Below are 15,862 nucleotides of genomic sequence, written 5' to 3'. Positions count from 1 at the left end.
TGAAGGGGTTTGGGTGTTTCAGTTCATAGCATGTATCCTACTAAGGGATAAGTAAATTGCTTAGGTCTGAGGTTGAAGAGGATGAGCAGGACTGGCTTGTTTAAACTGTGGCAGTCGGGGACTGGATACAGCTTCTTAAGATTTGCTGACTTCCTTCGATTTTCTTAACACTTGTGTTATTTAAAGGTCATTGCTTGGATATCAATATCTTAAGCCAATACAATGAAATTCGCAAGAGAACTCCTTTGAACATTAGATTACATTGCACTTTTTAGTACAAAACATGTGGAGATTACTGGTACATCCATGGTAGCTGAGTGTGTAGTCTGAATTGCTGGCCTGAGTCTCTCTAGAATCAACCATTTTTTACCATCATTTAAAATTCTTACTTATTAGGAAATTTGAATGCTGATTAACAAATAAAGGTTCATAATTTTTAATAAAAACAGTGAATTTTTATTTTTAATTACTGGTTGCTGAAAATAAATCATAAGTAAAATTTGATAGACATGCAAAAGTTTTGTGTACTTCTACCAAGTTTTAATTTACTGTGAATACTCACATTTTTGTGTGAATACAGTACTTAAAAACGGAATGGCTTTGTTTTTATTGAAAAATTATGATTCAGGAAAAATATTTCCATTTGCTAATAACTTTGAATTTTAAATTAAAATAGGTAAACTGCTACCAGCAGGATTTGAACCAGTAGCTTCGCAGTTATGTTCCTATTATACTACTCATTGCCCACTGGTAAATACACTCCTGGAAATGGAAAAAAGAACACATTGACACCAATGTGTCAGACCCACCATACTTGCTCTGGACACTGCGAGAGCGCTGTACAAGCAATGATCACACGCACGGCACAGCGGACACACCAGGAACCGCGGTGTTGGCCGTCGAATGGCGCTAGCTGCGCAGCATTTGTGCACCGCCGCCGTCAGTGTCAGCCAGTTTGCCGTGGCATACGGAGCTTCATCGCAGTCTTTAACACTGGTAGCATGCGACGACAGCGTGGACGTGAACCGTATGTGCAGTTGACGGACTTTGAGCGAGGGCGTATAGTGGGCATGCGGGAGGCCGGGTGGACATACCGCCGAATTGCTCAACACGTGGGGCGTGAGGTCTCCGCAGTACATCGATGTTGTCGCCAGTGGTCGGCGGAAGGTGCACGTGCCCGTCGACCTGGGACCGGACCGCAGCGACGCACGGATGCACGCCAAGACCGTAGGATCCTACGCAGTGCCGTAGGGGACCGCACCGCCACTTCCCAGCAGATTAGGGACACTGTTGCTCCTGGGGTATCGGCGAGGACCATTCGCAACTGTCTCCATGAAGCTGGGCTACGGTCCCGCACACCGTTAGGCCGTCTTCCGCTCACGCCCCAACATCGTGCAGCCCGCCTCCAGTGGTGTCGCGACAGGCGTGAATGGAGGGACGAATGGAGACGTGTCGTCTTCAGCGATGAGAGTCGCTTCTGCCTTGGTGCCAATGATGGTCGTATGCGTGTTTGGCGCCGTGCAGGTGAGCGCCACAATCAGGACTGCATACGACCGAGGCACACAGGGCCAACACCCGGCATCATGGTGTGGAGAGCAATCTCCTACACTGGCCGTACACCATTGGTGATCGTCGAGGGGACACTGAATAGTGCACGGTACATCCAAACCGTCATCGAATCCATCGTTCTACCATTCCTAGACCGGCAAGGGAACTTGCTGCTCCAACAGGACAATGCACGTCCTCATGTATCCCGTGCCACCCAACGTGCTCTAGAAGGTGTAAGTCAACTACCCTGGCCAGCAAGATCTCCAGATCTGTCCCCCATTGAGCATGTTTGGGACTGGATGAAGCGTCGTCTCACGCGGTCTGCACGTCCAGCACGAACGCTGGTCCAACTGAGGCGCCAGGTGGAAATGGCATGGCAAGCCGTTCCACAGGACTACATCCAGCATCTCTACGATCGTCTCCATGGGAGAATAGCAGCCTGCATTGCTGCGAAAGGTGGATATACACTGTACTAGTGCCGACATTGTGCATGCTCTGTTGCCTGTGTCTATGTGCCTGTGGTTCTGTCAGTGTGATCATGTGATGTATCTGACCCCAGGAATGTGTCAATAAAGTTTCCCCTTCCTGGGACAATGAATTCACGGTGTTCTTATTTCCATTTCCAGGAGTGTATATCAATAAACCAAAAATGTTTTGTACTTAGGAGTGCTCAGAAATATAATCTTCAAAGAAGATTTTTTTTAAAATAATGGTGAGCTTGTTTCCAAAGTGATGTATTCCATCTCATAAGCAGACCAGTATTCAGTATCGACACATTTTCCCACCATGCTAATTGCTTTTTTTCCTTTCAGTGTGGCATTTAATCTCTTGGAAATGGTATCAGAAATTTTCTTTCTGTACCTATATCCATGCTGACACATTTCTGTACAGCAAATACAAACAATTGAGAATGATGGGCATGAGCTGGGAGTCGGTCTCTTGCTGTTATTCTGATTTACTGGTAATATAATAGGCTACAATGTTAAAACAAGACAAAAATAGTCTTGCCTTGCAGCTGATTTAGAGCCACTCAAGAGAAGCCTTAGGCAGGACTGGTTGGATTTTGTGAATCAGGTTTTGAGTGAAGTAGATATATCTAATTGGCATGCTATGTCACTATATAACAAAGTGTTTTCTTTTCAGTCCAAGTGAATGCTGTTCCCAGGAGATAATGATTCATTAATGCTTTGCTTACAGTTAACCACATTTCTTTGATGTTTTCAGCCTAACAAGTATTTTTCGTAAATCTTTTAATTTAAATAGTGCTGGAGATGATGTAAATGGTATTTGATTTTTTGAATTAAACAAATAAAAATTAAACTTGTTTCTTTATGGCAGTATACAGAAACGGTCAGTGATTATGTGGTAAAGTGACATACCTTCAAAACTTGGAGTCTGTTACCTACACATTTCCTAGTGTTTAGGATTTCTCTTTTCGTATGTCTGCATTTGGAAAATAAAATTGGAGCCATGTACGAAAAACTAGGCCTACGAAACGTAAATTAAGTATTTTATTTAAAATATGTTTCTTAAAATTTGTTTCTTGGAGAAAAGTCACTTTGGAAATACTCTCTTCATTATTGTCTCATAATGCACTAGGAAACTGATGCTTAGGCACTGACCAACAAATCCTATAAGTAGAAAGAAAATTGAAGGAGGCAGACCATTCCATAACACCCCGTTGTCAGCTGCACAATGATCGGGGGAGAGGTGTTGCTAGTGTTCTCCCAAGATGTGCTGCACATTACCAGTGGCCCAGAACACTTTTGGTTAGAACTGCTGTCGCCCTACTACTCAGCACTGGGTTAGTGTGTCACATGGGAGGAATCGTGGAATTCTGGGATACTTCAGGCCAGAACTGACAATGTCACACTATTCGGCACTGGATGAGAGTCCAGTGACGCCGGACAAGCGCTACTCAGCCGCATGCGGTGCCGGGCGTGGCGCTGTGTGCTGGCTGGCTGTGGTGGGTGCACAGGTGGTCCGCAGAGCCTTACCGACACCAACCAGCGAGTAGAGGAAGCGCAGCCCCACGGTACGCGGGTGCCTCCAGAGGGCGCCTCCGGGGCCGGGCCGCCCCCATGGCGGCTCCAGCAGCAGCTGTCCACAACACCCACCACAAGTCTTACCTCCGTGGTCCGTCAAACGTCCTCTAGCAGCAGTCTGCTGTTGGAACACGGCTTAGCCACTCAGAAATTCAATACAGTAACACTGACAAGGGAACCTCCCCATCGCAACCCACTCAGATTTAGTTATAAGATGGCACAGTGGATAAGCCTTGAAAAACTGAACACAGATCAATCGGGAAAACAGGAAGAAGTTGTGTGGAACTACGAAAAAATAAGCAAAATATACAAACTGAGTAGTCCATGCGCAAGATAGGCAACATCAAGGAGACTGTAAGCTTAGGAGCGCCGTGGTCCCGTGGTTAGCGTGAGCAGCTGCGGAAGGAGAGATCCTTGGTTCAAGTCTTCCCTCGAGTGAAAAGTTTAATTTCTTTATTTTCGCAAAGTTATGATCTGTCCGTTCGTTCATTGACGTCTCTGTTCACTGTAATAAGTTTAGTGTCTGTGTTTTGCGACCGCACCGCAAAACCGTGTGATTAACAGACGAAAGGACGTACCTCTCCAATGCGAACAGAAAACATTTTGGACCGAGCGAGGTGGCGCAGTGGTTAGACACTGGACTCGCATTCGGGAGGACGACGGTTCAATCCCACGTCCGGCCATCCTGATTTAGGTTTTCCGTGATTTTCCTAAATCGTTCCAGGCAAATACCAGGACAGTTCCTTTGTAAGGGCACGGCTGACTTCCTTCCCCCTCCTTCCGTAATCCGATGAGACCGATGACCTCGCAGTTTGGTCTCTTCCCCCAAACAACCCAACCCGACCCAGGAAACATTTGATGGTCATAGGTCAACCGATTCCTCCACAGGAAAAGACGTCTGATATATTCTATACGACACTGGTGACGGCATGTGCGTCACATGACAGGAATATGTTGTCGACCCACCTAACTTGTACACTTGGCGAATGGGTAAAAAGATTCTTCTGCCTTGCCCGATTTAGGTTTTCTTGTGGATGCGATAATCACTCCCAAAAAAGTGATGAAAACATAAGAGTTTGTCACATAAACTGCAACAAAGGAGTGCAACAGTTTCACAGTCGCACAGTTTTCCCTGTGCTCTGACAAAAAATATGTTTTTAACGTTTTCAAATTTTTCCGTGTGCAGACTGTCAAATCCTGCATATGTCCAAGCAAATCTGAACATGTCCCGAAATTTTGGAGAGCGAAGTTGATTACGTGTGAGTGCCTGAACTTTGATAATTGACACACGATCAAGTAAACAATACTGCTCTGTGTATCTGTGCAGCTTCGCAAAATAATTGTCTGAAAATAAAAAAATTAAGCTTTTCACTCGAGGGAAGACTTGAACCAAGGTCTTCTCCGTCCGCAGTTGCTCACGCTAACCACGGGACCACGGCGCTTTTGAGCTCACATTATCCTTGATGTTGCCTATCTTACACATGGACTACTCAGTTTGTATATTTTGCTTATTTTTTTCATAGTTCCACACAACTTCTTCCTGTTTTCTCGAGTGATCTGTGTTCGGCTTTTCAAGGCCTATCCACTGTGCCAACTTGTAACTGCATCTGAGGGGGGTGCGATGGGGAGGCTCCCTTGTGAGAACTGTGTGTAATACACTGATGGACAGTCATAGAGTAAATACCTTAAGTTTCCACAGATATCGCAGTGTCGAACAACTTACATATGGTATATGGTGTTTCATTATTGTGTGCTAACCTGCCAACACGAGATACCTTGGTGGAAATAAGACGGGAAATGTGATGCACGGGCACTGACCAATAAATCGTGTAAACAGAAAGAAATCTGAAGGGGGGTGGAGAAGTCCATAATTCCCTCCTGTAAGGATTGCGGAGAAATGTCATTGTGTGAGAGTACCACAATGCCTGGCCTGGAGACAGTGGTAGAAAGCACTTCCACCAAACAACATCCAGGTGCCAGGTAGGCCATACCATCCCGAGCCAACAAATTCTTTGGCACACTGTATCCCTGCAGAGCTGCGTGACATTACGCGAATTACATATTATTTTTAAGTAATGTGAGAGCAGAGGAGATCAGTGTCTATACTTCCCTTGTGACGTGTCTGATTAGTGGAAAACCAATAGCCAGACAGCAGGAAAAGCTGTCGCTCGTCTCACCTGTATTGTTGATATTTATTACCTGCACACTGTTAAAGGAAATAGAAATACATTTCTCTAGATGTATGAAATGTTGTGAGATAGTAAATCAGTTCGTCTATTGTCATCTACTGAACTACACTACTGGCCATTAAAATTGCTACACCAAGAAGAAATGCAGATGATAAACGGGTATTCACTGGAGACCTATATTGTACTAGAACTGACATTTTCACGCAATTTGGGTGCATAGATCCTGAGGAAGCAGTACCAAGAACAACTACCTCTGTTGGAATAACGGCCTTGGTACGCCTGGGCATTGAGTCAAACAGAGCTTGGATGGCGTGTATAGGTACAGCTGCCCATGCAGCTTCAACACGATACCACAGTTCATTATGAGTAGTGACTGGCGTATTGTGATGAGCCAGTTGCTCGGCCACCATTGACCAGAATGTTACAGTTGGTGAGACATCTGGAAAATGTGCTGACCAGGGCAGCAGTCGAACATTTTCTGTATCCAGAAAGGCCAGTACAGGACCTGCAACATGTTGTCGTGCATTATCCTGCTGAAATGTAGGGTTTCGGAGGGATCGAATGAAGGCTAAAGCCACGGGTCGTAACACATCTGAAATGTAACGTCCAGTGTTCAAAGTGCCGTAAAATGCGAACAAGAGGTGACCGAGACGTGTAACCAGTGGCACCCCATACCATCACGCCGGGTGATACACCAGTATGGCGATGACGAATACACGCTTCCAATGTGCGTCCACCGTGATGTCGCCTGTTGTGAATTGGCAGGAGCCAATTCACGGAGTCTGGAGGAAGCCGAAAGGCACGCGTTTAAGCTCACGCAGACTGGCGTGAGGTCTGGAACAGTTAAGGGAATTTATAGTAGCAAATAAAGTACGTAGCTGCTGGAATACTTAACTTTAATCCATAATTGGTGAACATCGCTCTTGACGGTACATGTTTTACAGCATCAACAGTAACCGGTAATGGTGCCTTGCTAGGTCGTAGCAAATGACGTAGCTGAAGGCTATGCTAACTATCGTCTCGGCAAATGAGAGCGTATTTGTCAGTGTAGCATCGCTAGCAAAGTCGGCTGTACAACTGGGGCGAGTGCTAGGACGTCTCTCTAGACCTGCCGTGTGTCGGCGCTCGGTCTGCAATCACTAACAGTGGCGACACGCGGGTCCGATGTATACTAATGGACCGCGGCCGATTTAAAGGCTACCATCTAGCAAGTGTGGTGTCTGGCGGTGACACCACATCGCCAAACACGGATGCGACCGTCATGATGCTGTAAACAGAGCCTGGATTCATCCGAAAAAATGACGTTTTGCCATTCGTGCACCCAGGTCCGTCGTTGAGTACACCATCGCAGGCGCTCCTGTCTGTGATGCAGCGCCAAGGGTAACCGCAGCCACGGTCTCCGAGCTGATAGTCCATGCTGCTGCAAACGTCGTCGAACTGTTGGTGAAGATGGTTGTTGTCTTGCAAACGCCCCATCTGTTGACTCAGGGATCGAGACGTGGCTGCACGATCCGTTACAGCCGTGCGGATAATATGCCTGTCTTCTCGACTGCTAGTGATACGAGGCCGTTGAGATCCAGCACGGCGTTCCGTATTACCCTCCTGAACCCACCATGTTCTACTAACAGTCATCGGATCTCGATCAACGCGAGCAGCAATGTCGCGATACGATAAACCGCATCGCGATAGGCTACAATCCGACCTTTATCAAAGTCGGAAACGTGATGGTACGCATTTCTCGTCCTTACACGAGGCATCACAACGTTTCACCAGGCAACGCCGGTCAACTGCTGTTAGTGTATGAGAAATCGGTTGGAAACTTTCCTCATGTCAGCACGTTGTAGGTGTCGCCACCGGCGCCAACCTTGTGTGAATGCTGTGAAAAGCTAATCATTTGCATATTACAGCATCTTCTTCCTGTCGGTTAAATTTCGCATCTGCAGCACGTAATCTTCGTGGTGTAGCAATTTTAATGGCCAGTAGTGTAACATCAGTTCCTCTGTTGTCATGTACTGAACAATAAAGTTTTTTCCAAGCTATTTTTGCTATTCAAAGCACTACTTTTAATGTCGGTATCAGTAGCACCACCTACCGCATATCGTAGCGTGGTCAGTGGACTGCAGATGTGGACGTAGATGTGCAGCATTGTTTGCTAGGAAGTATTGAGGAATAGCTTCAGCCACCTATTCGGTAAGAGTTTTTTTTTTTCGTGTACATTGTGTGACGTTTGTGCCTTAAGTGCATTTGCCATGGGTAGATAACTCTAAAGCATGAGTGTACAGTGTGGTGTCACCGCCTGACACCACACTTGCTAGGTGGTAGCCTTTAAATCGGCCGCGGTCCGTTAGTATACGTCGGACCCGCGTGTCGCCACTATCAGTGATTGCAGACCGAGCGCCGCCACACGGCAGGTCTAGAGAGACTTCCTAGCACTCGCCCCAGTTGTACAACCGACTTTGCTAGCGATGGTTCACTGACAAATTACGCTCTCATTTGCCGAGACGATAGTTAGCATAGCCTTCAGCTACGTCATTTGCTACGACCTAGCAAGGCGCCATTACCGGTTACTGTTGACGCTGTAAAACATGTACCGTCAAGAGCGATGTTCACCAATTATGGATTAAAGTTAAGTATTCCAGCAGCTACGTACGTTTTTTGTTAGTCTTATTTCTTTGACCTGTTCCAGACCTCACGCCAGCCTGCGTGAGCTAAAACGCGTGCCTTTCGGCTTCCTCTCATAGTGGGTTGGCTGTCTTGCAATCCACAACATACAGTGTGGTGTTATGTTTTGTGTTGTATGATAATTTGTTACAAATTGTATGTTATTACTAGTGAAGAGTATAATAAAATGGAGTCACAAGATTTTTTTAATATATAGGAGGAGTTAAAAATATGCTGGAGAAATATACTAGGAAAAAAAAGGTCACAAATGTATCAATGAATATCTCTGAAGAACTGATTTTATATAAGCTGACACGAACAGAAAAAAAAATTTGGAATGACGAAAGAAAAGAGTCCAAGCAATAAATATGTACTATTTCCTTTTACAAAGATACAGGTAAAGTCTTCCGTTAGTACTAAATTTTAAGTAAACCAAAATTTATTAATAACATTTTGGCTGCAGTGTATGATCGATGGAATATGTTTTCAGCAAAGATAGAGAATCGCTATATATTTACATAGTGAAGGCAAAAAATACTGTTTTTAACAACAAAAAGTTTTCTACTCTCGTCAGTGTAATTCCGTGAGAGACGAAGGAGAACCTGGAATAACGGGTGAAGAGAATAGGCCACAAATATTGCTATGAAGAGAGTTAACAGACAAAATCTCTAAATAGTGAGACATCGAACCAGTGTGGTGCAAATAAGATGAGGGTTTGCATGCAGTGCCAGTACATTTACCCACTTATTGCTCCCACACTGCAGAGGGACCTTACCGCGAATTAGTACCTAACACCACTGGTGTCTCCACCAAGCTACACAGCAAGATGATCAGCACAGCCGCATGAACACTACCAACGAACGCTCACTGCCTACGAAAGGCTCCCCTGGCTAGATAAGCGCCAGTACACAATGATGATCGGCAAATGGAGAACATGGGTATGTTGAAATTGGCATCAGGCTCTGTTCATGAAGTTTTACAGGTGTTCTCATTTGGCTTCGTATGGACCACATGATGAAGCTACCATCGAACTTCAGCAGTGACGAACCATACAGTAACCTACTGCCCACTGAGCCATGTGTAAACTTACCCAGCCCCGCCTTTTTCTGCGTACAAGAGAAGATTTTCATTTTTTCAAATTCTTCAGGAATTTGAAAAAGTTTCCATCCAGGCATGTAGGCGTACAGTAGTTTTGCTACTTGCTGTCCAGTTCAGTGTTCCCGCAGCATAAAGGTATCAGTTCCCGCTATAATGAATACGTACACTGAAGCGCCACAGAAACTGGTATAGGAATGTGTATTCATATACAGAGATACGTAAACAGGCAGAATACGGCGCTGCGGTCGGCAACTCCTATATAATACAAGCGTCTGGCGCAACTGTTAGATCGGTTACTGCTGCTGTAATGGCAGGCTATCATTTAAGTGAATTTGGGTTGAATGGGATGTTATAATAAGCGCACGAACAAATGGGACACAGGATGTCCGAGGTAGTGATGGAGTGAGAATTTCCCCGTACGACTATTTCACGAGAGTATCGTGAATATCAGGAATCTGGTAAAACATCCAATTTCCGACACCGCTGCGGAAGGAAAAAGATCCTGCAAGAACTGGACCAACGACGACTGACGAGAATCGTCCAGCGTGACAGAAGTGCAACCCTTCCGCAAATTGTTGCAGATTTGAACGTTGGGCCGTCAACAAGAGTCAGCGTGTGAACCATTCAGCGAAACATCATCAATACGGTCTGTCGGAGCCAAAGGCCCTCTCGTGTACCCTTGATGAGTGCACGATACAAAGCTTTACTTCTCGCCTGCCGTCAACACCGATGACTGGAAATATGTTGCCTGGTCGGACGAGTCTCGTTTCAAATTGTATCGAGCGTCTGGAGACAACGTCATGAATCGGTGGACCCTCCATGTCAGCAGGGGACTGTTCAAGGTTGTGGTGGCCCTGTAATGGGTGGGGGGCGTTTGCAGTTGGAGTGATATGGGACCCCTGATACGTCTAGATACGACTCTGACAGGTGACACGTACGTAAACATCCTGTCTGATCACCTGCATCCATTCATGTCGATTGAAAATTCCAACAAACTGGGACGATTCCAGCATGACAATGCGACGCCCCACACGTCCAGTAATACTATGGAGAGGCACCAGGAACACTCTTGTGAGTTTAGATACTTCCGGTGGCCATCAAACTCCCGAGACATGAACATTATTCAATTTGGCTGGGATGCCTTGCAACGTGCTATTCAGAAGAGATCTCCACCTCCTCTTAATCTTACGGATTTATGGACAGCCCTGCAGGATTCATGGTGCAAGTTCCCTCCAGCACTACTTCAGACATTAGTAGAGTCCATGCTACGTCGTGTTGCGGCTATTCTGCGTGCTCGCGGGGGCCCGATACGATATTAGGCAGGTGTACCAGTCTCTTTGCTCTTCAGTGTATCTCCTCGGTAAGGTTGGCCAGTCTAGACATTGTTTTCTTTCCCAAATCTCCTGTCACTGTCCACTGCTTTCCTCTTCCTGAGATGTTGCAGAAACTCTCCCTCACCTTGTAGTGTGCAGGCCAGCTACAGGGGCGGCTGAACTTTGTGGACTGTAGCTATTTTGTAATCATTGGAATACATCACAACGCTCTCAGCCCATTACGTGTCATTTCGATTCCTCTTCCCCCTTTGGGTGCTTCGCTTGTTGTATGGGGCGGTGTAGTTTCACCCATTATTTAATCCCACTTCCAAATCCTTCATTTATTCGCTCTATGGTTTCTCGCTGCAGTGATTGAACGCTAGGGAAGAAAGACTGCAGCCCTGTGTTTCACACTTTTTAATTAATGGACTTCTTCCTGGGTATCCATTCCCATGTGGCACTTGTACATATTTAGTAGCTGTCCTCCCCAACAATTTGCGCCTATTTTTGTGAGACTTTCAAACGTCTTGCACCGTGTACGCTGTCTAACGCTTTTTCTGGATCTACGAATCCTGGAAACGCCTCTTGATGTTTCTTTAGTCTTGCCTCTATTATCAACAGGAACATTAGAGCTGCCAGTTTGATGCCTATCTTCTTCTCTTTCTTCTTCTTCTTCTTCTTCTTCTTCTTCTCCTCCTCCTCCTGCTCCTCTTCCGCCTTCTTCTTCTTCTTCTTCTTCTTCTTCTTCTTCACTGTTTCACTGAGCAGGTTGGAGTCCGTTCTGGCTTCACTGAAGGAATTCATCCTCCATTGCTATCCTTTTATAAATGATTACTTGTTTAAGTAATCTGTCATCCCTCATTCTGCTGATATTTTGTTTTCATTTTATACACTGTCTCCGCTATTTTTTCTTTACTGCAATATGTATTAAGTTCCTCACTATGACAACATTGTTTTTCATTTGATGTATGGTGGTACATTTTGTAACTCTCTTCAAACATTTTCTTTCAGAGAGATGTGTTCTTCTTTTATCGTTCTTAGTTAATGTCCAAGATGCTGTCCCACATGTTAGAACTAGCTTAGTGCCGACTGCTTTGTTCGCGTTTGCGTACTATTACAACGCTAGAATTTTATGAACGTATATTAGGAGTACTGAAAAATTAATATATTAAAGATCCATTTCTTTTTTTACGAAATTCTGACAAAGCCGATTTGTCATGATGAGAGTTAAATAGCTTTTTTGATGTAGTTCATAAATTGCAACAGTTTCTAAACTTTTCATACCAATTAAGGCCGTGTAAGTATGGTGTTTTCCGAATGCACTTCTGACCAAAAAGCGATTCTGGTAACTGGAGTCGAAGGTTTTTGTTAAGTCTGCCTTTTGAGTTTTTCGGGAGATATTTCCATAGAAACTTTTATCCCCCAACACTTTTATGTGTAACCGAGAATTCAAATACCAGTTTTCATAGATTTAACTGTAAAAATGTTTTAATGTAACGAAATATTTTGATAGAATTTTCTTCCCCTATTGTACCCCCTCATGGGGTGAAAAATACAAATTTTCATAAATTTATCTTTAAAAATGCTTTCATAATTAAATATTTTCATTAAACTTTTCATGCGCTATGTCCAAAAATGCTGAAACTCGTATTTTTTTTATTTCTGACCGACAAAACCAAATACCAATTTTCGTAGTTCTAGCTACGAAAGTGCCTTAATAGCGACATATTTTCAAAAAACTTATCGTCCCCTATTTCTCCCATTTAGTCGTGGAGTTTCGAAAAATACCTTCTTAAAGAATACCAACAGTAGAAGATCAACAGCCAATTTCAAGTTTCTATCGTTAGCGGTTTTGGTTGGGGTGTGCTGAGTAAGTCAGGATATTTCTTTTCATGCATAGAAAAAAATGAGATAGCCATTACTTCGCAAAATTTTATCCTCGTGTTTTTGTAGTCTCGCGAACCGGTATTGTCGCTGTGACACGTATTATTTGAAACTTACAATTGGTTAATTTCTCGGCGATGTTGTTTTCATGTTCCTGTACAATGTTGCAGCCTAAACGCTACACCGCTCGGCTAATCCCGCGCGGCTGAGATTTAAGATGATCGTTCTTAGCTAGGGGATTCAGCTGATGCTTCGCAATCTGTAGATCATTTCCTCTCTTCTTAATTATTTGCTCATCGAGAAACAGCAGCATATTTTGTGTGTGTGTGTGTGTGTGTGTGTGTGTGTGTGTGTTTGATCTGGTAATCTGGTACACTGCTTAACTCTCAGGTCCCACTGTCTAACACTTTCGTCTCATTGCGTACGGAATATAGTGTGTAGGAGGCTGCACCCTTGTCGCACTCCTGTGTTGATCTCTGTTGCTCCTGTCTTCTTTGCCCCTGTTTTTTTTACAACTTGTGTGTACCGATACAAACTCTTCGTTTATCGTATTAAGGATCTCGATAAACCGCGCTTTTCCATGGTGTACCAAGGCTTCCTTCCATTCACCCTATCTAAACCCTTCGAGTAACCAATGCTACGACGTGACTCTCCAAGTTGTATTCTCTCGTACGATGGCGCCCTCGCCTTCCCCAGATCTAACCGACCTCTGTCCATCAGACGGACCCCCAGTTTTGCTTCGCGCGCTCCTTCCCGGACGCCCTCCACGACTCCTCCAGCACGTTTCTCCAGAACTCACCAGCTGAGCCTCCAGTTGTTTCTGCCTCCGCTCCTCCTCCGCCTGCAATCTCCGCCTCTCGGCTACCATGTTGTCTGGAACAAAACAAACAAGAATGTTGTGCGGCTCACAGTCGGTTATTCAGGTTGTTTGCTGACATGCTACCTGGACCATTCCAGTTTCAGTGGAACTTGTGACATCCACGAGATAAATTTTAGCTACAGTGCGACGAGAGGAAATTATGCCTGTAACAGTTATAAACATTATCTATTCGACATATAAAAAATAGTGAAAACGATGATAAATATTAATTATTTGTATAATATTCTATGATGTAATTGAACATATCGATGTGTATCATACAAAGACAATGATAATTGTAAATTCCTTTTATGATCTGCGTTTGTCTTCCTTTGTTTTTACCTTTTGTTGGTTGGCTTTTGTAGGTTGCGGACGCATATCAAACTGTGGTCTGTTAAGAAATTGTAATTATTTGTTAATTAGTACTTGAGAATAGAGTTCATTATTATTATAAATATGAGTGAATAATTATTTGTAACTTTAATTCCTCTCTCAGTAAGCATTATCTGTGTTAATTATTTCTTTCTGCTGCAAGGAGCGGAGCCATTGATGACATCGATTTGTATCGCGTTTTTGTCTGTGTTTTCCTTAGAAAAAAATCAAATGTGTGCTTGATGAAGTCTAAATAGTGCACAATACGAAAGTAAAGTTTAATAAGCATTTCAAATACTTATATTATTTGCTCTAACAGTAGAGAGTCTCTATCAATTGTCTGCCGCCATCTTAACAATTATCTCAGCGGCAAATTCAAATTACGCAACTCTACAGACATAAATGCCGAAGGTAATAAAAATGTGTAAAAATAAATGTGCACCAGTGGTCCCGAACTCATTTTAATGAAAATGATTTGAATCAGATTGGTTCTTCAAAAACAGTGCTCATAGCACGATCTTTATAGCAAACTTTTCTAGCTGATGTATGGAGCCGAAATTAATTACGCACAAGTTGCGAAGAATATTGTTTCAGGTAACATACGTCAGTCTTGTGCGCGGCTGACATTCGGTGGTTTTAATGATCATTTTGCTGAAGATGACTTTCCATCATAATCAATAGTTGTATAGAATCTGTTGTATGAACTGTGATTTAGTGACAGTTACACAACTTACAGACAACACTTTAACAAAACGTTAGCTTGGAGTTCTTTAGCAGCTTGACCAAATCTTTAGCCGGGAGAAAAATTATTTAGTAATTACTCAGTATAATAAAATAAGATTATCATTTTCATTTACAAATTAGTTAAATACCAAACCACTGAATAACATAGCGAACGCCACAAACTGATGTGGAACGCGTAGAGAGACTGGGGCAGGTTAACACAATTTACGTTCTGTAATTTTTTGAGGCAGTGTTAGCAGGTTCGTTTTAGGTCATTCCTTACACCATCTGATCAAAAGTATCCAGTCCCATATTAATGACCTCTACGACAGCTTCGACTGTGCTGGGAAAACTTGCAATCAGGTGTCTGGGGCGAAGTCTGTGTTCTAACTCAACCCAAAGGTGTTCCATTGGGTTCAGGCCGCGACTCTGGACGCTCCAGTTCACTTCAGGAACCTTGTTACCCAGAAAGCCTTGCATCAGAGGGTGCATTGTGATGTTGATACGAACCATCGTCGTCTCCGAAGTGTTCCTTTACCGTACGCAGTGCACAGTGCTGTAAGATGCTTTCTCATAGTTCCGCATTTAGCGTTTTCTTAAAAGGGAACGACAGGTTTACGGAAGAAAATATTGTTCAAATTCAGGTTTTTTCCCCTCCGTACTGGAATGTAGTAGACAAATGAGGTTTGCTGAAATGAATAAAGCATCCACTGAAGTTTTTATTGGTGTTTTGAAATTAAAAAATATTAATGTCTTCGGTGTGTGATTGGGATTTTCCCGAGGCAGCACTGAAAGGAGGTACATCGGCAGTTTGTCGCTCTAACTCCGATTGTGGTTATCTGAAACATGAAATTAACATATCACCCTGACCCTCACAGATGCAACTCTAGTCCATCGTAGCGATTTGGAAAAAAAAAGTTTCTGACGAAATTATAGATATTTGGAAAAACTAGCCAATTTTTGGAACCCTCTTTTTTGACCGAAAAAATAAAAAAAAATCGGCTACGATGAACTGAAGGGAATTCAATTTGAGTCAAGGATGACAAAATCATTAAAATGTAATGAAAATTGTAGCGTTTGCTACCACAACCATGTCGCAAAAGACATTTTTTGGAAAGAGGCGTTTAAATTTGGCAAGTTTTTATCATATAAGAAAAGGGACTAAGCTTG

General features: G+C 43.7%; 1 protein-coding gene across 1 annotated transcript in view; it reads right to left on the bottom strand.

The window, feature by feature from the left end:
- LOC126428230 (uncharacterized) overlaps positions 1 to 15,862 on the bottom strand; it is a 362,438-nt gene that overhangs the window by 47,434 nt on the left and 299,142 nt on the right. Inside the window, exons 5-6 of the mRNA XM_050090146.1 lie at positions 13,538 to 13,611; positions 3,556 to 3,648 (exon numbers count right to left, since the gene is read on the bottom strand). Of these exons, the coding sequence (XP_049946103.1) occupies positions 3,556 to 3,648; positions 13,538 to 13,611 (167 nt within the window). The remainder of the gene's footprint in view (positions 1 to 3,555; positions 3,649 to 13,537; positions 13,612 to 15,862) is intronic.

Source organism: Schistocerca serialis, chromosome 12 (genome assembly GCF_023864345.2).
Source record: "Schistocerca serialis cubense isolate TAMUIC-IGC-003099 chromosome 12, iqSchSeri2.2, whole genome shotgun sequence".
Classification (NCBI taxonomy): Eukaryota; Metazoa; Arthropoda; class Insecta; order Orthoptera; family Acrididae; genus Schistocerca; species Schistocerca serialis.
Note: the sequence above shows the minus strand (reverse complement) of the source record. Positions and strands in the feature narration are given on the sequence as shown.